The sequence below is a fragment of the Pecten maximus genome, chromosome 16 (assembly GCF_902652985.1).
Source record: "Pecten maximus chromosome 16, xPecMax1.1, whole genome shotgun sequence".
NCBI classification, from domain to species: Eukaryota; Metazoa; Mollusca; class Bivalvia; order Pectinida; family Pectinidae; genus Pecten; species Pecten maximus.
Window position 1 is genome coordinate 762,933 of NC_047030.1, and position 16,050 is coordinate 778,982.

Here is a 16,050-nt window from a genome sequence, read left to right on the forward strand (position 1 = left end):
GCCCTGTCTTATCCCATCTCAACTTGTCTCATCCTGTCCCATCCTTTCCAATCTTACCCCGTCCCATCCTGTCTCAATCAGTCCCTTCCTGTGTCATCTTGTCCATTCTCATCCGGTTCTGTCCCATCCCGTCCCATCCTGTCTCATCCTGCTCTCAGCTTGATTAAGTCCTCCAGGTGTTTGCTGTCAAAGTTTCCTGAGTTGTGTGATAAAAACTATATTTTCGTTCTCATTTCATATGTAATTTTAAAGCTGCTCTCAAAGTTTTTATTTTTATAGCATTACTACCCATAATTCTCTTTCTGGTAGAAACATGTAAAGATGGTAGTCACAACAACAGGTTTATCAGTGTTTTACACTGTTTTACATTATCTTAGGCAGCACAACATAAGTTAACTATGCTTTTTTTATTTGTTAAACATCAGATAATTGTTAAATCAAAAAATTAACTTAAATGAGACAGATAATGTGATGACTGGAAACTTTGAAAAAAAATCGTAAAATTCCGTCAGATTATGCAGAGACTTGATAGCAGATAGTTGATGATTAATTTTATGGATGTTGTGATAAACAGTGTATACTGTAAACCAGTTTATTATTGCATATTTTGCTGGCAATTAAAATTCATGAAAATTAATCACCTCAAAATAGTTTAAATCACATGTACAGTAGGTCTTTTTTGACTGTAAGTCAGGAAATGAATTCGCTGCAAAAAAGTTGTGAAATCATGAAATTCAGTCACATGAGTTGCTTCAGCTGATAATGTAGTGAAATATGGCAGACTGATATCACTCCTGTAACAACATTCACCTACAGGTCCAGTTCCAGTTTGTTCTACTGACCGACACCCTCTACTCTCCTTTGCCGCCTGACATCTTTTCCTCTGATGATCGTGACCTTGAACGCCCATTTCCAAGGACGATCGTGGCCGTGGAAGTCCAGGATACCAAGAATGGAGCTACCCACTACTGGAGTCTGGACAAACTTCGGTACGCATGCACTTATTTCCTGATCATTCCTGTCTATGTCAAACTTGACTCACGTTTTATCCACTGTATAGGGTTATATGTCAAGTAAGTTCTAACAGTCATAAACTTTGTATGAAGGAAAACATTGTTCTCTGTGACTTATAAGAAGGGTAGAAGCTAGTTATAATCCACACCCACAAAGAGTTTTATAACATTGATGATATTGCAAGATATAAACATTAATTTACGTTTTTGGTCATTTATCATAAACATGTTAATCCAGATCCAGATGCTCTATCAATTATAGATATCAATTATAAGTAGCATGAAAAGCATTGTCAATTAATACACTAATCATTGTCAATTAATACACTAATCATTGTCAATTAATACACTAATCATTGTCAATTAATACACTAATCATTGTCAATTAATACACTAATCATTGTCAATTAATACACTAATCATTGTCAATTAATACACTAAGCATTGGCAATTAACACTAATCCATTGTCAATTGACACACTACATGTAACTCAGTGGTGAACAACGGCACAACATCAAAGGCAGGAGAGGAATTAAATTATCTACTTGTTATGAAATGGGTCAAATTATCAACAATTTTTTCTTTATAAAACCTCAAAGTTGAGAACCTTACATTGTTATACAGTGTTTTCATTTATCATATACATCTGCAATGTTTTTGTGAACATTTTGTTATTTGTTAACAAGTAAATCTAGTATAAATATCTTTGACATATATAGTTGTCTCTATAAGTGGATTATATACGACACATTCAATTTAATATCAAAACCCAATGACAGGGGAGGTAATCATTATCTGGGTAGATGTCAAATTAGCCAGTATAATAAAGTCTTCCTCAATTCCTTGTGCTAATGGTATCAACTGTTTTGATATAACTTAATGCATTCAATTCAATATCAAATCACTTACTTACATTACATAAATTGATATTGAAAACATTTTAAACAGAAGAGACATTTGAACTGTGAAAAGTATGACTTATAATCTTAAATCTACCCTGGTATTTATAAAGAGAATTATAAAATTATTATTACTTTGCAAACGACAATATATTCACCAGATCTATTTATAAGAAATTCTCTTTGATGTTCCACTGTTCCATTAGATACCACAACAAATTCTGAGTTTGTTACTTTTGCTATTTTTTATGGTAAATGTGGTTATAGATTTATTATAGTCTAATTTATTATGAAAGATCAAAAAACCTTGTCACTCACAGTTAAACAACATATAAAACTCTAATGTCTTCATGTAGTTAAGTCATGAGTTAAATTAAAAAATTTGTAACATTTGGTACGATTGAAATGTTTTCTAATTTCCAATTTCAATATTCTATTAAGTTTTACAGTAGAAAGTTTTGATGAGGTTTTCACCATGCAAACTTCTCACTAATCGGCAAAGTTGGAATATTGTGACTAATCCGACATCTCAGTGCACCTAGCATCCATTTTATTTTTGTTTGTTGAAGAATTAAGATTGAAAGTGAGATTTAATTTGGTTTTTACAGCCTCATCTTGCCACCCAAACTTGCTTTTTAGGTGTAATAAAGACCCACATAGTTTTGAATAAATTTATAAGGTGGAAAAACAATCTGGAGTTTATTTATAATAATAGGCTTTGGTACTTGATATTTATGTTTTTGACCGCCCGGCCACATCTCATCAATCTTTGGTTTAAACTTTCTTTTTTTCATGTACTGTGAAACATCTCTTCATTTTTACCATAAGATATTTATTTGTAGTGATAGATTGTAGCTTGCATGATTTTAACCCCCAGTTTTATACCCAACCTTATTGAACCTCTGTTTGGTGTCTAGCTCATGTTAATTGGTGACATTCCTCTCTCTGCCCTGTGGTAGATTCCATTTCTATGATTAATTGTTAAATCTCATACTGAAAATGAGAAAATTGGTTAGGAACTGGCTGAATATTTATTTCAAAATATTAATAATATATCAGCTTTCTTAGTGATATATTTAAATAATCAGAACAGCAGTTCATCAACACATTTTGATTTAATTTATTCATTGCACATTTGATTTTTTGGTTTTTATCAATTTTCAAAATAAAAATATTAAAAAAAAAATTTACACTGAATGGCAACCTTTTAACTTGCCATCATATGGATATGTCAGTGTTATTTGATTTAATAACAAACAGAAAGTTTTTCCCATTTTGTAAAGAGCTAAGGGTAGAATTAACTTTATGACAACAAAAGGTGGTTCTGATGAGTTTTTTATGTTGAATTCCCTTTGATATAAGTCCTATCTCTTTACACACAAAAGCCAAACTTGACAGCCGCGATGTATCGTGTACATACCTCCCCCAGATTAGTGATGTCCCTTTATACACCCACTGACACAAGCGTGAGTTCCAACTTTGTCGATTAGATGTTAAAAGTCCTGAAATTTTTTTAACTGTGGTCTTCGATTTATCAGTGTTTTAAAATATAAAATCAATTAAAATCATCATCGTTAATCTAATATTCTTCTAAAAGTGAATTCCATCAGGTAGGAATAGCGAATTGAATTTATACCTGTTCTATGGATATTTTCTGACATTTTTGCAATAAATTGTATTTGTTTCTTTGATGTTCATACTAACAATATATTTTTTCTATGAATTCTAATTTGAACTCTTGTTTTTCTGCAAGCTCTAAATTCACTTTTTAAGCATAATTTAAACCCTTTATATACTATTTTACAAATGCTATAACATATTCTGTATTTTTATTCTCATGCTTAGTGACTTATATAAAAAATGTATTTGAAAAAATTAAAAAAAAATATAAGTATTGAAAAAAAAATTATCTCAATAGTTTTGCTACAAGCACATTTTTCTCAAAACCTTGAAATGGTTTAACAAAAAGGCTCATTTCTGTGATATTTGTCGATTTTGGAAGAAGAAAAATCTATGTCATTTTGATGGAATTTTGAATGGCTGTGACAAATCTTGGACATATTGACATTGTAGACATCGATTGGAGCTCATGCGCGACATTTATAACGAGGATTTATCGCCCGACACACCTGAAGCCAAACAGGATTTTCTCCAATGTCTGGTCGGCTGTGGTCCGCACCAAAACTACTTTAACTTCATTAACCTTATCCCATCCAGGTGTGTCTGTATGACCTTCACCTCTCACCTTTATCCTCAATTCTGTTTGACCTCTGTATGACCTGTGTCGGTGTTGTACTTTATGTATTCATATTTATTTTTTATCAATTTTTAGCATTTTTCTTTCTTTAAGTTTTCACATTATTTTGTTTTCATTAAATTTCATTTCTTTTCAGATTTTGTTTTATTGAAAGTGGAATTTGTATTCTTTTCAATTTTACTTTTTTCAGCTTTTTTATGTTGATTACACCACTCATTACTGGGTATCAAAATATATTTTATCTTAATTGTTTTAACTGTTTAAATTTGAATGTGTAATAGACTGAACTGTGATATTAAACAGCATCATAGAATAGAGAATGATATTAAGTGGAGTCTACAATTATAGGAAAATAAAGCTTTGCACTCGCTTTCCGTTTCCGGCAAAATGATTTTGAAATTGTGAAAGATATAAAATACAAAAAATAATGTATATTTTAAAGTGTGGATACAAAAAATAATGTATATTTTAAAATGTGGATACAAATTGACCACAAAATATGATTTAATTTAATCACAATGTTACAGAGAACCAATCGCCTACTGTTTGATGATCTGATATCACCTTTGACTTGTTTTGAAACTTTTCTACATTTATGATGTGGTATCAGTCTTTTATATGACTTTTGATGATACGATTATAAGTCTGTGTTACAGTGACACCAGTTTCTGCTTGAACATTAATCTTCGTGCAATTAAAAAAAAATCAAGGCTACTGAAACAACATTATTTCATGATATTACAGAATTTCCATATAAATAGTGTTACAACTTGAGAATGATTTTTGTAAACATCTGGGTTTTTTTTCTAAAGAGCATGGTAACTGCATGAATGTTTGTAATAATAATCAACGCACAATATATGATAAAACAAGTGATGTTTACCTTTCGTTTAAGGCTACATGGTGCCGTTTATTAAACTCTTCCTTTTTAAAAATGTGCCACATTGATAAACTGTTAAAGATTTATAAAAGAAAATGAGACTTTGTTTTATTTACTGACAAATTTCTGACTGTGCACATATATATGTATGTTTGTGATATTTAAAGGAAGGATAATGCCTTTTTTGGCAAGTATGGAAAAACACCTCAAATGTATAAAGGCAGAGAGATGTGTTGATATCTGGTAGACCTCCTGATATAATGTTCTGTGCCAAATAAGGTACAGGCTTTTGAGCAGTTAAAACTTCCAAATTTGAGTGATAATTCCACAGCTGATATTTGTATGTCCCCACCCTAAAGCTCGAGGTTTGAGTGATAATTTCACAGCTGATATTTGTATGTCCCCACCCCAAAGCTCCAGATTTGGGTGATAATTCCACAGCTGATGTTTGTATCCCCCAACCTTAAAGCTGTTTTTGTTTTTGACATTTTCATTTGAAGTTAATAATGATCATTTTTCCATCGTATCACAGACAGAGGCTTGAGTTGATGCGGGAAATGTACCACAATGAGGCGGAGTTGTCCCCAACGTCTCCTGAGCCTAATCTTGACAGTATGACTGGTGGAGACCCCTTCTATGACCGGTTCCCTTGGTTTAGACTTGTCGGCAGGTAAATAGATCATTACCATGTATAACCCCAACTATCACCTCAGGCAATAAGTTATTATCAGTATGTTTACTCTGCTCTAGGGCAACAAGGTTTTTATGGCATATTCTATTTCTATACAATAAAATTCAGTTTTAAATTGTTTAGGCCTTTGTGTCCCATAGTAATTGTATTTGTAGGAGAATTAACTCCCTTGTATAGAAGTTCATTCAAGTCAACTTCATCTCATATGACAGTTATCTCCCTTGTATGAAAATTAGACTTAACCTTTCGTAGTGTAGGTGAACTATTGTAGTTAACCTTAATTTATCTCTCTTATATTAAATTACCTTTTCCTTTCAGGGCATTTGTGTACCTGAGTAACTTATATTACCCTGTACCCCTTGTCCATAAAGTGACCATCGTCAGTGAAAAGGGAGAGGTCAAGGGGTCACTTCGGGTAGCAGTCCAGGCTATTACTGGTAAGTTCCTTTATTTCTAAAGTCTTGCTGAAGCTGTTATATGTTTTGTTACTAAGGTGTTGTCTTCATCAAAGGTTTGGCTTGTTTATGTATATATATTATACTATATGATCATGTCAGGGTATCGGGCCGACCATCACTGCGCCATTGAAACATTCTTTTTTAAGAACGCCGATGTGGCGCAGCGGTATAGGCTGCGGGTATTTCTGGCTAGGGGATTGGGTTCCGTAGATCGTGAGTTCGAGGCCCGGTCAGGGCACGAGTCATACAGTTGTCTTCCTTCGTCATTTGTGTTTCTAAGCTATATATTATACTATATGTGTATACCACATTAAATGTAACTGAATGCCAGAATTATCCTTAGGTATGTAATAGTCATAAGTATACCTTTTGGTCAGATTTGATTTCAATTATAATTATTGAGTCCTGTTCAAGCCAAGATTGTTTAATGCTGTGTATTCTCCAAATCGATCATTTCATTGTTGGTGTATTTTTTTTTTTGTCTCCTGCTGCAATATAGGTTCAATTTTTATAGCAAGTCAACAGAAACATTTAACTATACTTTTATATATATTTTTTCTATGACAATATTTCTTATTCATTAGACAAAGAGGAAACTCCTGACTATACTCCAGGAATCAAGCAGTCTGGAAACGCCAAAATAACATTTAATGATAAGGACTACTATCAAACAGTGAGTAGTGTTAAATCACACCCCTGTACAGTGTTATATCACACCCCTGTACATTACACCCCTGTACAGTGTTAAATCACACCCCTGTACAGTGTTAAATCACACCCCTGTACAGTGTTATATCACACCCCTGTACAGTGTTACATTACACCCCTGTACAGTGTTACAATCACACCCCTGTACAGTGTTACATCACACCCCTGTACAGTGTTAAATCACACCCCTGTACAGTGTTAAATCACACCCCTGTACAGTGTTAAATCACACCCCTGTACAGTGTTTATAATCACACCCTGTAAGTGTTCTATCACACCCCTGTACCAGTGTTACTATCACACCCCTGTACAGTGTTACATTACACCCCTGTACATGTGTTAATATCTACACCCCTGCTACAGTGTTTACATACCACCCCTGTACTAGTGTTTCATCACACCCCTGTACAGTGTTACCTTAACACCCCTGTACAGTGTGACATTACAACCCCTGTACAGTAGTGTTCACTCACACCCCTGTACAGTGTTAAATCACAGCCCCTGTACAGTGTTAAATCACACCCCTGTAAGTGTTATATCACACCCCTGTACAGTGTTAACATCACACCCTGTAACAGTGTATCACACCCCTGTACAGTGTTACATCACACCCCTGTACAGTGGTTAACATCACACCCCTGTACAGTGTTACATCACACCCCTGTACAGTGTTACATCACACCCCTGTACAGTGTTAAATCACACCCCTGTACAGTGTTAAATCACACCCCTGTACAGTGTTACATCACACCCCTGTACAGTGTTACATCACACCCCTGTACAGTGTTACATCACACCCCTGTACAGTGTTACATCACACCCCTGTACAGTGTTACATCACACCCCTGTACAGTGTTACATCACACCCCTGTACAGTGTTACATCACACCCCTGTACAGTGTTACATCACACCCCTGTACAGTGTTACATCACACCCCTGTACAGTGTTACATCACACCCCTGTACAGTGTTACATCACACCCCTGTACAGTGTTACATCACACCCCTGTACAGTGTTAAATCACACCCCTGTACAGTGTTACATCACACCCCTGTACAGTGTTACATCACACCCCTGTACAGTGTTACATTACACCCCTGTACAGTGTTACATTACACCCCTGTACAGTGTTACATCACACCCCTGTACAGTGTTACATCACACCCCTGTACAGTGTTAAATCACACCCCTGTACAGTGTTACATCACACCCCTGTACAGTGTTACATCACACCCCTGTACAGTGTTACATTACACCCCTGTACAGTGTTACATCACACCCCTGTACAGTGTTACATCACACCCCTGTACAGTGTTAATCACACCCCTGTACAGTGTTACATCACACCCCTGTACAGTGTTACATCACACCCCTGTACAGTGTTACATCACACCCCCTGTACAGTGTTACATCACACCCCTGTACAGTGTTAAATCACACCCCTGTACAGTGTTAAATCACACCCCTGTACAGTGTTACATCACACCCCTGTACAGTGTTACATCACACCCCTGTACAGTGTTACATCACACCCCTGTACAGTGTTACATCACACCCCTGTACAGTGTTACATCACACCCCTGTACAGTGTTAAATCACACCCTGTACAGTGTTACATTACACCCTGTACAGTGTTACATCACACCCCTGTACAGTGTTACATCACACCCCTGTACAGTGTTACATCACACCCCTGTACAGTGTTACATTACACCCCTGTACAGTGTTACATTACACCCCTGTACAGTGTTACATTACACCCCTGTACAGTGTTACATTACACCCCTGTACAGTGTTAAATCACACCCCTGTACAGTGTTACATTACACCCCTGTACAGTGTTACATCACACCCCTGTACAGTGTTAAATCACACCCCTGTACAGTGTTACATTACACCCCTGTACAGTGTTAAATCACACCCCTGTACAGTGTTAAATCACACCCCTGTACAGTGTTACATCACACCCCTGTACAGTGTTACATTACACCCCTGTACAGTGTTACATCACACCCCTGTACAGTGTTACATCACACCCCTGTACAGTGTTACATCACACCCCTGTACAGTGTTAAATCACACCCCTGTACAGTGTTACATTACACCCCTGTACAGTGTTATATCACACCCCTGTAAAGTTTTATATCACACCCCTGTACAGTGTTACATCATGCCCCTGTACAGTGTTAAATCACACCCCTGTACAGTGTTATATCACACCCCTGTACAGTGTTACATTACACCCCTGTACAGTGTTAAATCACACCCCTGTACAGTGTTACATCACACCCCTGTACAGTGTTACATTACACCCCTGTACAGTGTTAAATCACACCCCTGTACAGTGTTAAATCACACCCCTGTACAGTGTTACATCACACCCCTTTACAGTGTTACATTACACCCCTGTACAGTGTTAAATCACACCCCTGTACAGTGTTAAATCACACCCCTGTACATTATTACATCACACCCCTGTACATTATTACATCATGCCCCTGTACAGTGTTAAATCACACCCCTGTACAGTGTTAAATCACACCCCTGTACAGTGTTAAATCACACCCCTGTACAGTGTTACATCACACCCTGTACAGTGTTAAATCACACCCCTGTACAGTGTTAAATCACACCCCTGTACAGTGTTAAATCTACCCCCATTTTACGTGTTAAATTCACCCCTGTACAGTGTTACATCACACCCCTGTACAGTGTTAAATCACACCCCTGTACAGTGTTACATCACACCCCCTGTACAGTGTTACATTACACCCCTGTACAGTGTTAAATCACACCCCTGTACAGTGTTAAATCACACCCCTGTACAGTGTTACATTACACCCTGTACAGTGTTACATCACACCCCTGTACAGTGTTACATAACACCCCCTGTACAGTGTTACATCACACCCCTGTACAGTGTTACATCACACCCCTGTACAGTGTTAAATCACACCCTGTACAGTGTTACATTACACCCCTGTACAGTGTTACATTACACCCTGTACAGTGTTACATTACACCCCCTGTACAGTGTTACATCACACCCCTGTACAGTGTTACATTACACCCCTGTACAGTGTTACATCACACCCCTGTACAGTGTTACATCACACCCCTGTACAGTGTTACATCACACCCCTGTACAGTGTTACATCACACCCCTGTACAGTGTTACATCACACCCCTGTACAGTGTTACATCACACCCCTGTACAGTGTTAAATCACACCCCTGTACAGTGTTACATCACACCCCTGTACAGTGTTACATCACACCCCTGTACAGTGTTAAATCACACCCCTGTACAGTGTTAAATCACACCCCTGTACAGTGTTACATCACACCCCTGTACAGTGTTACATCACCCCCTGTACAGTGTTACATCACACCCCTGTACAGTGTTACATCACACCCCTGTACAGTGTTAAATCACACCCCTGTACAGTGTTACATCACACCCCTGTACAGTGTTACATCACACCCCTGTACAGTGTTAAATCACACCCCTGTACAGTGTTAAATCACACCCCTGTACAGTGTTAAATCACACCCCTGTACAGTTTTAAATCACACCCCTGTACAGTGTTAAATCACACCCCTGTACAGTGTTACATCACACCCCTGTACAGTGTTAAATCACACCCCTGTACAGTGTTATATCACACCCCTGTACAGTGTTACATTACACCCCTCTACAGTGTTAAATCACACCCCTGTACAGTGTTACATCACACCCCTTTACAGTGTTACATTACACCCCTGTACAGTGTTAAATCACACCCCTGTACAGTTTTATATCACACCCCTGTACAGTGTTAAATCACACCCCTGTACATTATTACATCATGCCCCTGTACAGTGTTAAATCACACCCCTGTACAGTGTTACATCACACCCCTGTACAGTGTTACATTACACCCCTGTACAGTGTTAAATCACACCCCTGTACAGTGTTAAATCACACCCCTGTACAGTGTTACATTACACCCCTGTAGTGTTAAATCACACCCCTGTACAGTGTTAAATCACATCCCTGTACAGTGTTACAGCAAACCCCTGTACAGTGTTACATTACACCCCTGTACAGTTTTACATTACACCCCTGTACAGTGTTAAATCACATCCCTGTACAGTGTTAAATCACACCCCTGTACAGTGTTAAATCACACCCCTGTACAGTGTTACATCACACCCCTGTACAGTGTAACATTACACCCCTGTACAGTGTTAAATCACACCCCTGTACAGTGTTAAATCACACCCCTGTACAGTGTTAAATCACACCCCTGTACAGTGTTAAAACACCCCCTTGTACAGTGTTACATTACACCCCTGTACAGTGTTAAATCACACCCCTGTACAGTGTTAAATCACACCCCTGTACAGTGTTACATCACACCCCTGTACAGTGTTAAATCACACCCCTGTACAGTGTTACATTACACCTCTGTACAGTGTTACATTACACCCCTGTACAGTGTTACATCACACCCCTGTACAGTGTTAAATCACACCCCTGTACAGTGTTACATCACACCACTGTACAGTGTTAAATCACACCCCTGTACAGTGTTAAATCACACCCCTGTACAGTGTTAAATCACACCCCTGTACAGTGTTAAATCACACCCCTATACAGTGTTACATCACACCCCTTTACAGTGTTAAATCACACCCCTGTACAATGTTACATCACACCCCTGTACAGTGTTAAATCACACCCCTGTACAGTGTTAAATCACACCCCTGTACAGTGTTACATCACACCCCTGTACAGTGTTACATTACACCCCTGAACAGTGTTACATTACACCCCTGTACAGTGTTACATCACACCCCTGTACAGTGAAGATCTATCACTGATGCTTTTTAGATTGTATTGAAGCAAACATCTTTTAATTTCTTAGTGATAGGCAGTAATATCAAGCTCCTTGGTATCGGTTAATATCAGGTTTGTTGGGTGATTGATAATCGTATCCACCTCAGCCACAGATAGTAATATAATTGTATAATAATACAAAGCAAGCCACAGATAGTAATATAATTGTATAATAATACAAAGCAAGCCACAGATAGTAATATAATTGTATAATGATACAAAGCAGACCAAGAGGATCAGAAATGGCCTATGTATTTACATGTCAATTGTCTGTTTCCATTTCCAAAACATTGTATGATTTTGTCATATCTACCTCTTAATTATTTCATTTCTACTCCTATTTCAAATTACAAAGTTTTCATTTCGCTCCTATTAATTAATTTTACAGAAACAACAACACTTGCCAGACAAGACTGCTCAGCTGCGAGCTAGAATGTCCCCCCAGGGGGCGCCCTCGACGGAGGAACTGAGATATGTAGAGGGTGAGGGGTCAACACCAGACAACTGTAATGCCATGGATGGTAAAATAATGATAGAAAAACAGACGTATAATTGTATGACATCCTTCGTCAGTTAGACAACAGACGTAAAATTGTATGACATCCTACATCAGTTAGACAACAGATGTATAATTGTATGACATCCTTCGTCAGTTAGACAACAGACGTATAATTGTATGACATCCTACATCAGTTAGACAACAGACGTATAATTGTATGACATCCTTCGTCAGTTAGACAACAGACGTATAATTGTATGACATCCTACGTCAGTTAAACAACAGACATATAATTGTATGACATCCTACGTCAGTTAGACAACAGACGTATAATTGTATGACATCCTTCATCTAATTGTATGACATCCTACGTCAGTTAAACAACAGACGTATAATTGTATGACATCCTACGTCAGTTAGACAACAGATGTATAATTTTATGACATCCTTTGTCAGTTAGACAACAGACATATAATTGTATGACATCATACGTCAGTAAGACAACATACGTATAATTGTATGACATCCTTTGTCAGTTAGACAACAGACGTATAATTGTATGACATCCTACGTCAGTTAGACAACAGACGTATAATTGTATGACATCATACGTCAGTTAGACAACAGACATATAATTGTATGACATCCTACGTCATTTAGACAACAGACGTATAATTGTATGACATTCTTCGTCAGTTAGACAACAGACGTATAATTGTATGACATCATATGTCAGTTAGACAACAGACGTATAATTGTATGACATCCTTTGTCAGTTAGACAACAGACGTATAATTGTATGACAACCTACGTCAGTTAGACAACAGACGTATAATTGTATGACATTCTACGTCAGTTAGACAACAGACGTATAATTGTATGACATCCTACATCAGTTAGACAACAGACGTATAATTGTATGACATCCTACGTCAGTTAGACAACAGACGTATAATTGTATGACATCCTACGTCAGTTAGACAACAGACGTATAATTGTATGACATCATACATCTTTATCAAAACCAATCAACCTATAATTGATGTTATAACAAAGTACATACAGCTTAAACTTCTACACTACCCAGACATCCTACCTGATAGTTAACAACATCAAAAACAACCAGATGAATTTTCATCATCTCCATTATCAATACTGAAATACTATTGTTTATACCGTATTTATTCTAATAAACACCCCCACCCTAATAAACGCCCTCCTTTTTTTGGAAAGAAAAATTCCTCAATTCGAGAAAAAGAACTTACTGTGGCACAGTTATATATCCATCCACGTGTGTCCAGAGGTAATTATTTAAAGGATATCTAACATAAAACTAACACAAACCACAAAACAAAGTTTCAGTAACTATATACACAGTACCACTATATGTTCCATGGTGTGAAATGGGTACATACAACAGATCTCACAACTTACCGACTCTGAAATTTTGATCTCCATTAAACGCCCCCCTTGGAAAAATTTCACGCCCTGGGGCGTTTATTAGAATAAATACGGTATGTATATTTCTGACAGTATTGGTGATTTGAGGTACATGTACATATATGTTTTAGGTCCTGTGATATAATTTGACCCTCAGTTACAAATTTTCTTGTAGAAGCCTATCGTTATGAAGACATAGCAAATCAGGAAGACAAATTCTCAGACATTGATGATCGTGACCTCCCCAAACATCTCAAGGTCGGGAGCCAGTTCATGTTCCGAGTAACCATCTTGGAAGCGTCCGGGATTTGTCCTGAATATGCTGATATCTTCTGCCAGTTCAAGTATGTTTTAATGAAAATGACATAAATGAGATTGATTTTAGACAATTTGTCACTTCTTGAAAATTTCTGATATATGAGAAAGAGCTTTTATCTAATATCAATAATGAATATATTCTTGTCATGTCAATAGAGTCATTCAGTATTAAAAAATAGAGCTATAATACCTAGATTGTTTCATGACTTAAAGGAAAATAAATTCATTAAATACGATGTTAGAAATAGCTTATAGTAAAGATATACAAAATGTTAATGTAATGTCTGTGTTCTGTTCTAGTTTTCTATACCGCCATGACGAAGCTTTCTCAACTGAACCACTGAAAAATTCTGGCAAGAGCCACCCACTGGGTTTCTACCATGTACAAAATGTAGGTTATATTCTCTGTGTTTAGTTAGCGATGTTAAGATTCTCATTACATAGTTTGTTCTAGAAGGAGGGGTTCTTTGTTTTAAATGTACATAATACGTAAATTAGAATTTACACATTTAGTTATTTTTCCACATGAATTTTATAATAGATACATTATGTATTCAGTATTCAGGCCTGTACTGTATCATTAAGTGTAAGCTAAATTGTATGAATTGAATAATTTAATCATGATGGTTTTCAATTTTTCATATTGTATTAAATTAGTTTTTGAAAATGCATCTCTGCATGAAATTTTTAAATGTTTCTAATTATAGTAATAATCTTTTAACTAATGTAAAAATAGCATTACAATCAATCTGTTTCTCCATACTTAGTACAGTATGTGATTTTCTCTTTCAATACATAATTTATTTTATGTTATTCCAAACATACCTGTCTAGTATATTATAAGTATGTTCTTTATTGTGAATATGACTTACTTTCTGTTTCCCTTTATTAAGCCTATGGTAATTGTGGCCTACTTTCTGTTTCCCTTTATAAAGTTTACTGTGAATATGACCTACTTTCTGTTTCCCTTTATATAGTTTACGGTGAATGTGACAAAGTCCTTCATTGACCACATCAAGTCCCAGCCACTTGTGTTTGAGGTGTTTGGCCACTACCAGCAACACCCGCTACACGACCAGGCTAGGGACACAGTTCCCTAGTAAGTACATGTAGTTGTCTGTGCCTTTTGGGGAAAATTGGGAGTGCCCTCTAGTAATCAGAATCCTACATCTATCAGCATTTTCATTTCTGGAGGGTTTCTCCAAATTTAGAAAAGGAATTGAACAGCTCTCTTGTTTCCTTAGATACAGATATAAGGTCTTTTTGTGTGAAGTCAACTTGTCAAGCAAGTGGTTTGAAGGTCAAAGACAATTCTTGATCTCTTGAAATATTTCACACTCTGGATGAGCCTTAAACAATCTCTCCTTGATAAATGGAAAGTGCAGAATCACGATTAAGGGCTGCCAAGTTTGTTCAATTGAATGACCTTGACCTACTTCTAACATCGCATGGAATTAAATAAAACCTTCAAATATATCTAAGAATCCCTGTAGACATTGTTTATTTCACATTTTGCTCATAAAAATAGGGAAAAAAAGTGTGTTTCGATTTTGTAAAAGATTCATTACCCTCGCCATCTTGTTCATGAAGTCAAAATGATTTTGTAAATTTTCTAGTATGATTATTAAGTATACTGTTTTGGTATTGCAGCAGTGCGAGGCCACCCCCTCGGCGTAGTTTTCCACCATTGATTCCAGTTTCCAAACCAGTTCCCTCGCCTAAGTTTGGTATTATCACCCCTCCAAGGTAGGTTATAGATCTGTACCCTGTGTCTGTTTGCCTGTAACCCTGAGCCAAAGTTGTTGTCTTACTTTGTGTATATATATATCAAACATTACAGTACAGTTTGGTTTGTTTTTCTGTATCAGACTTAAGACAGTTACATTGGATTTCCTTACTACCAATTCTTAGTGCCTCAACATTTTTTGTCAATTTTATGCGGGCATTACAGTCAAAACCTAAAGTTGTGTCTTTTTTTAAAGAAATCAAATTTCATAAAATTAT

The 16,050-nt window shown here is 36.7% G+C and overlaps 1 protein-coding gene across 4 annotated transcripts in view; it reads left to right on the top strand.

Annotated features, from left to right (window-relative positions):
• Positions 1–16,050, top strand: part of LOC117314806 (kinesin-like protein unc-104) — a 92,616-nt gene that overhangs the window by 47,009 nt on the left and 29,557 nt on the right. For 3 of the 4 annotated variants that reach the window (XM_033868911.1, XM_033868912.1, XM_033868913.1), the window contains exons 23-31: positions 817–989; positions 5,583–5,720; positions 6,060–6,178; positions 6,784–6,872; positions 12,178–12,310; positions 13,904–14,072; positions 14,347–14,437; positions 15,024–15,145; positions 15,697–15,792. In XM_033868911.1, the coding sequence (XP_033724802.1) occupies positions 817–989; positions 5,583–5,720; positions 6,060–6,178; positions 6,784–6,872; positions 12,178–12,310; positions 13,904–14,072; positions 14,347–14,437; positions 15,024–15,145; positions 15,697–15,792 (1,130 nt within the window). Of the gene's footprint in view, positions 1–816; positions 990–3,986; positions 4,131–5,582; positions 5,721–6,059; positions 6,179–6,783; positions 6,873–12,177; positions 12,311–13,903; positions 14,073–14,346; positions 14,438–15,023; positions 15,146–15,696; positions 15,793–16,050 lie in introns of all 4 variants that reach the window. The other variant, XM_033868910.1, reaches the window with a different exon arrangement.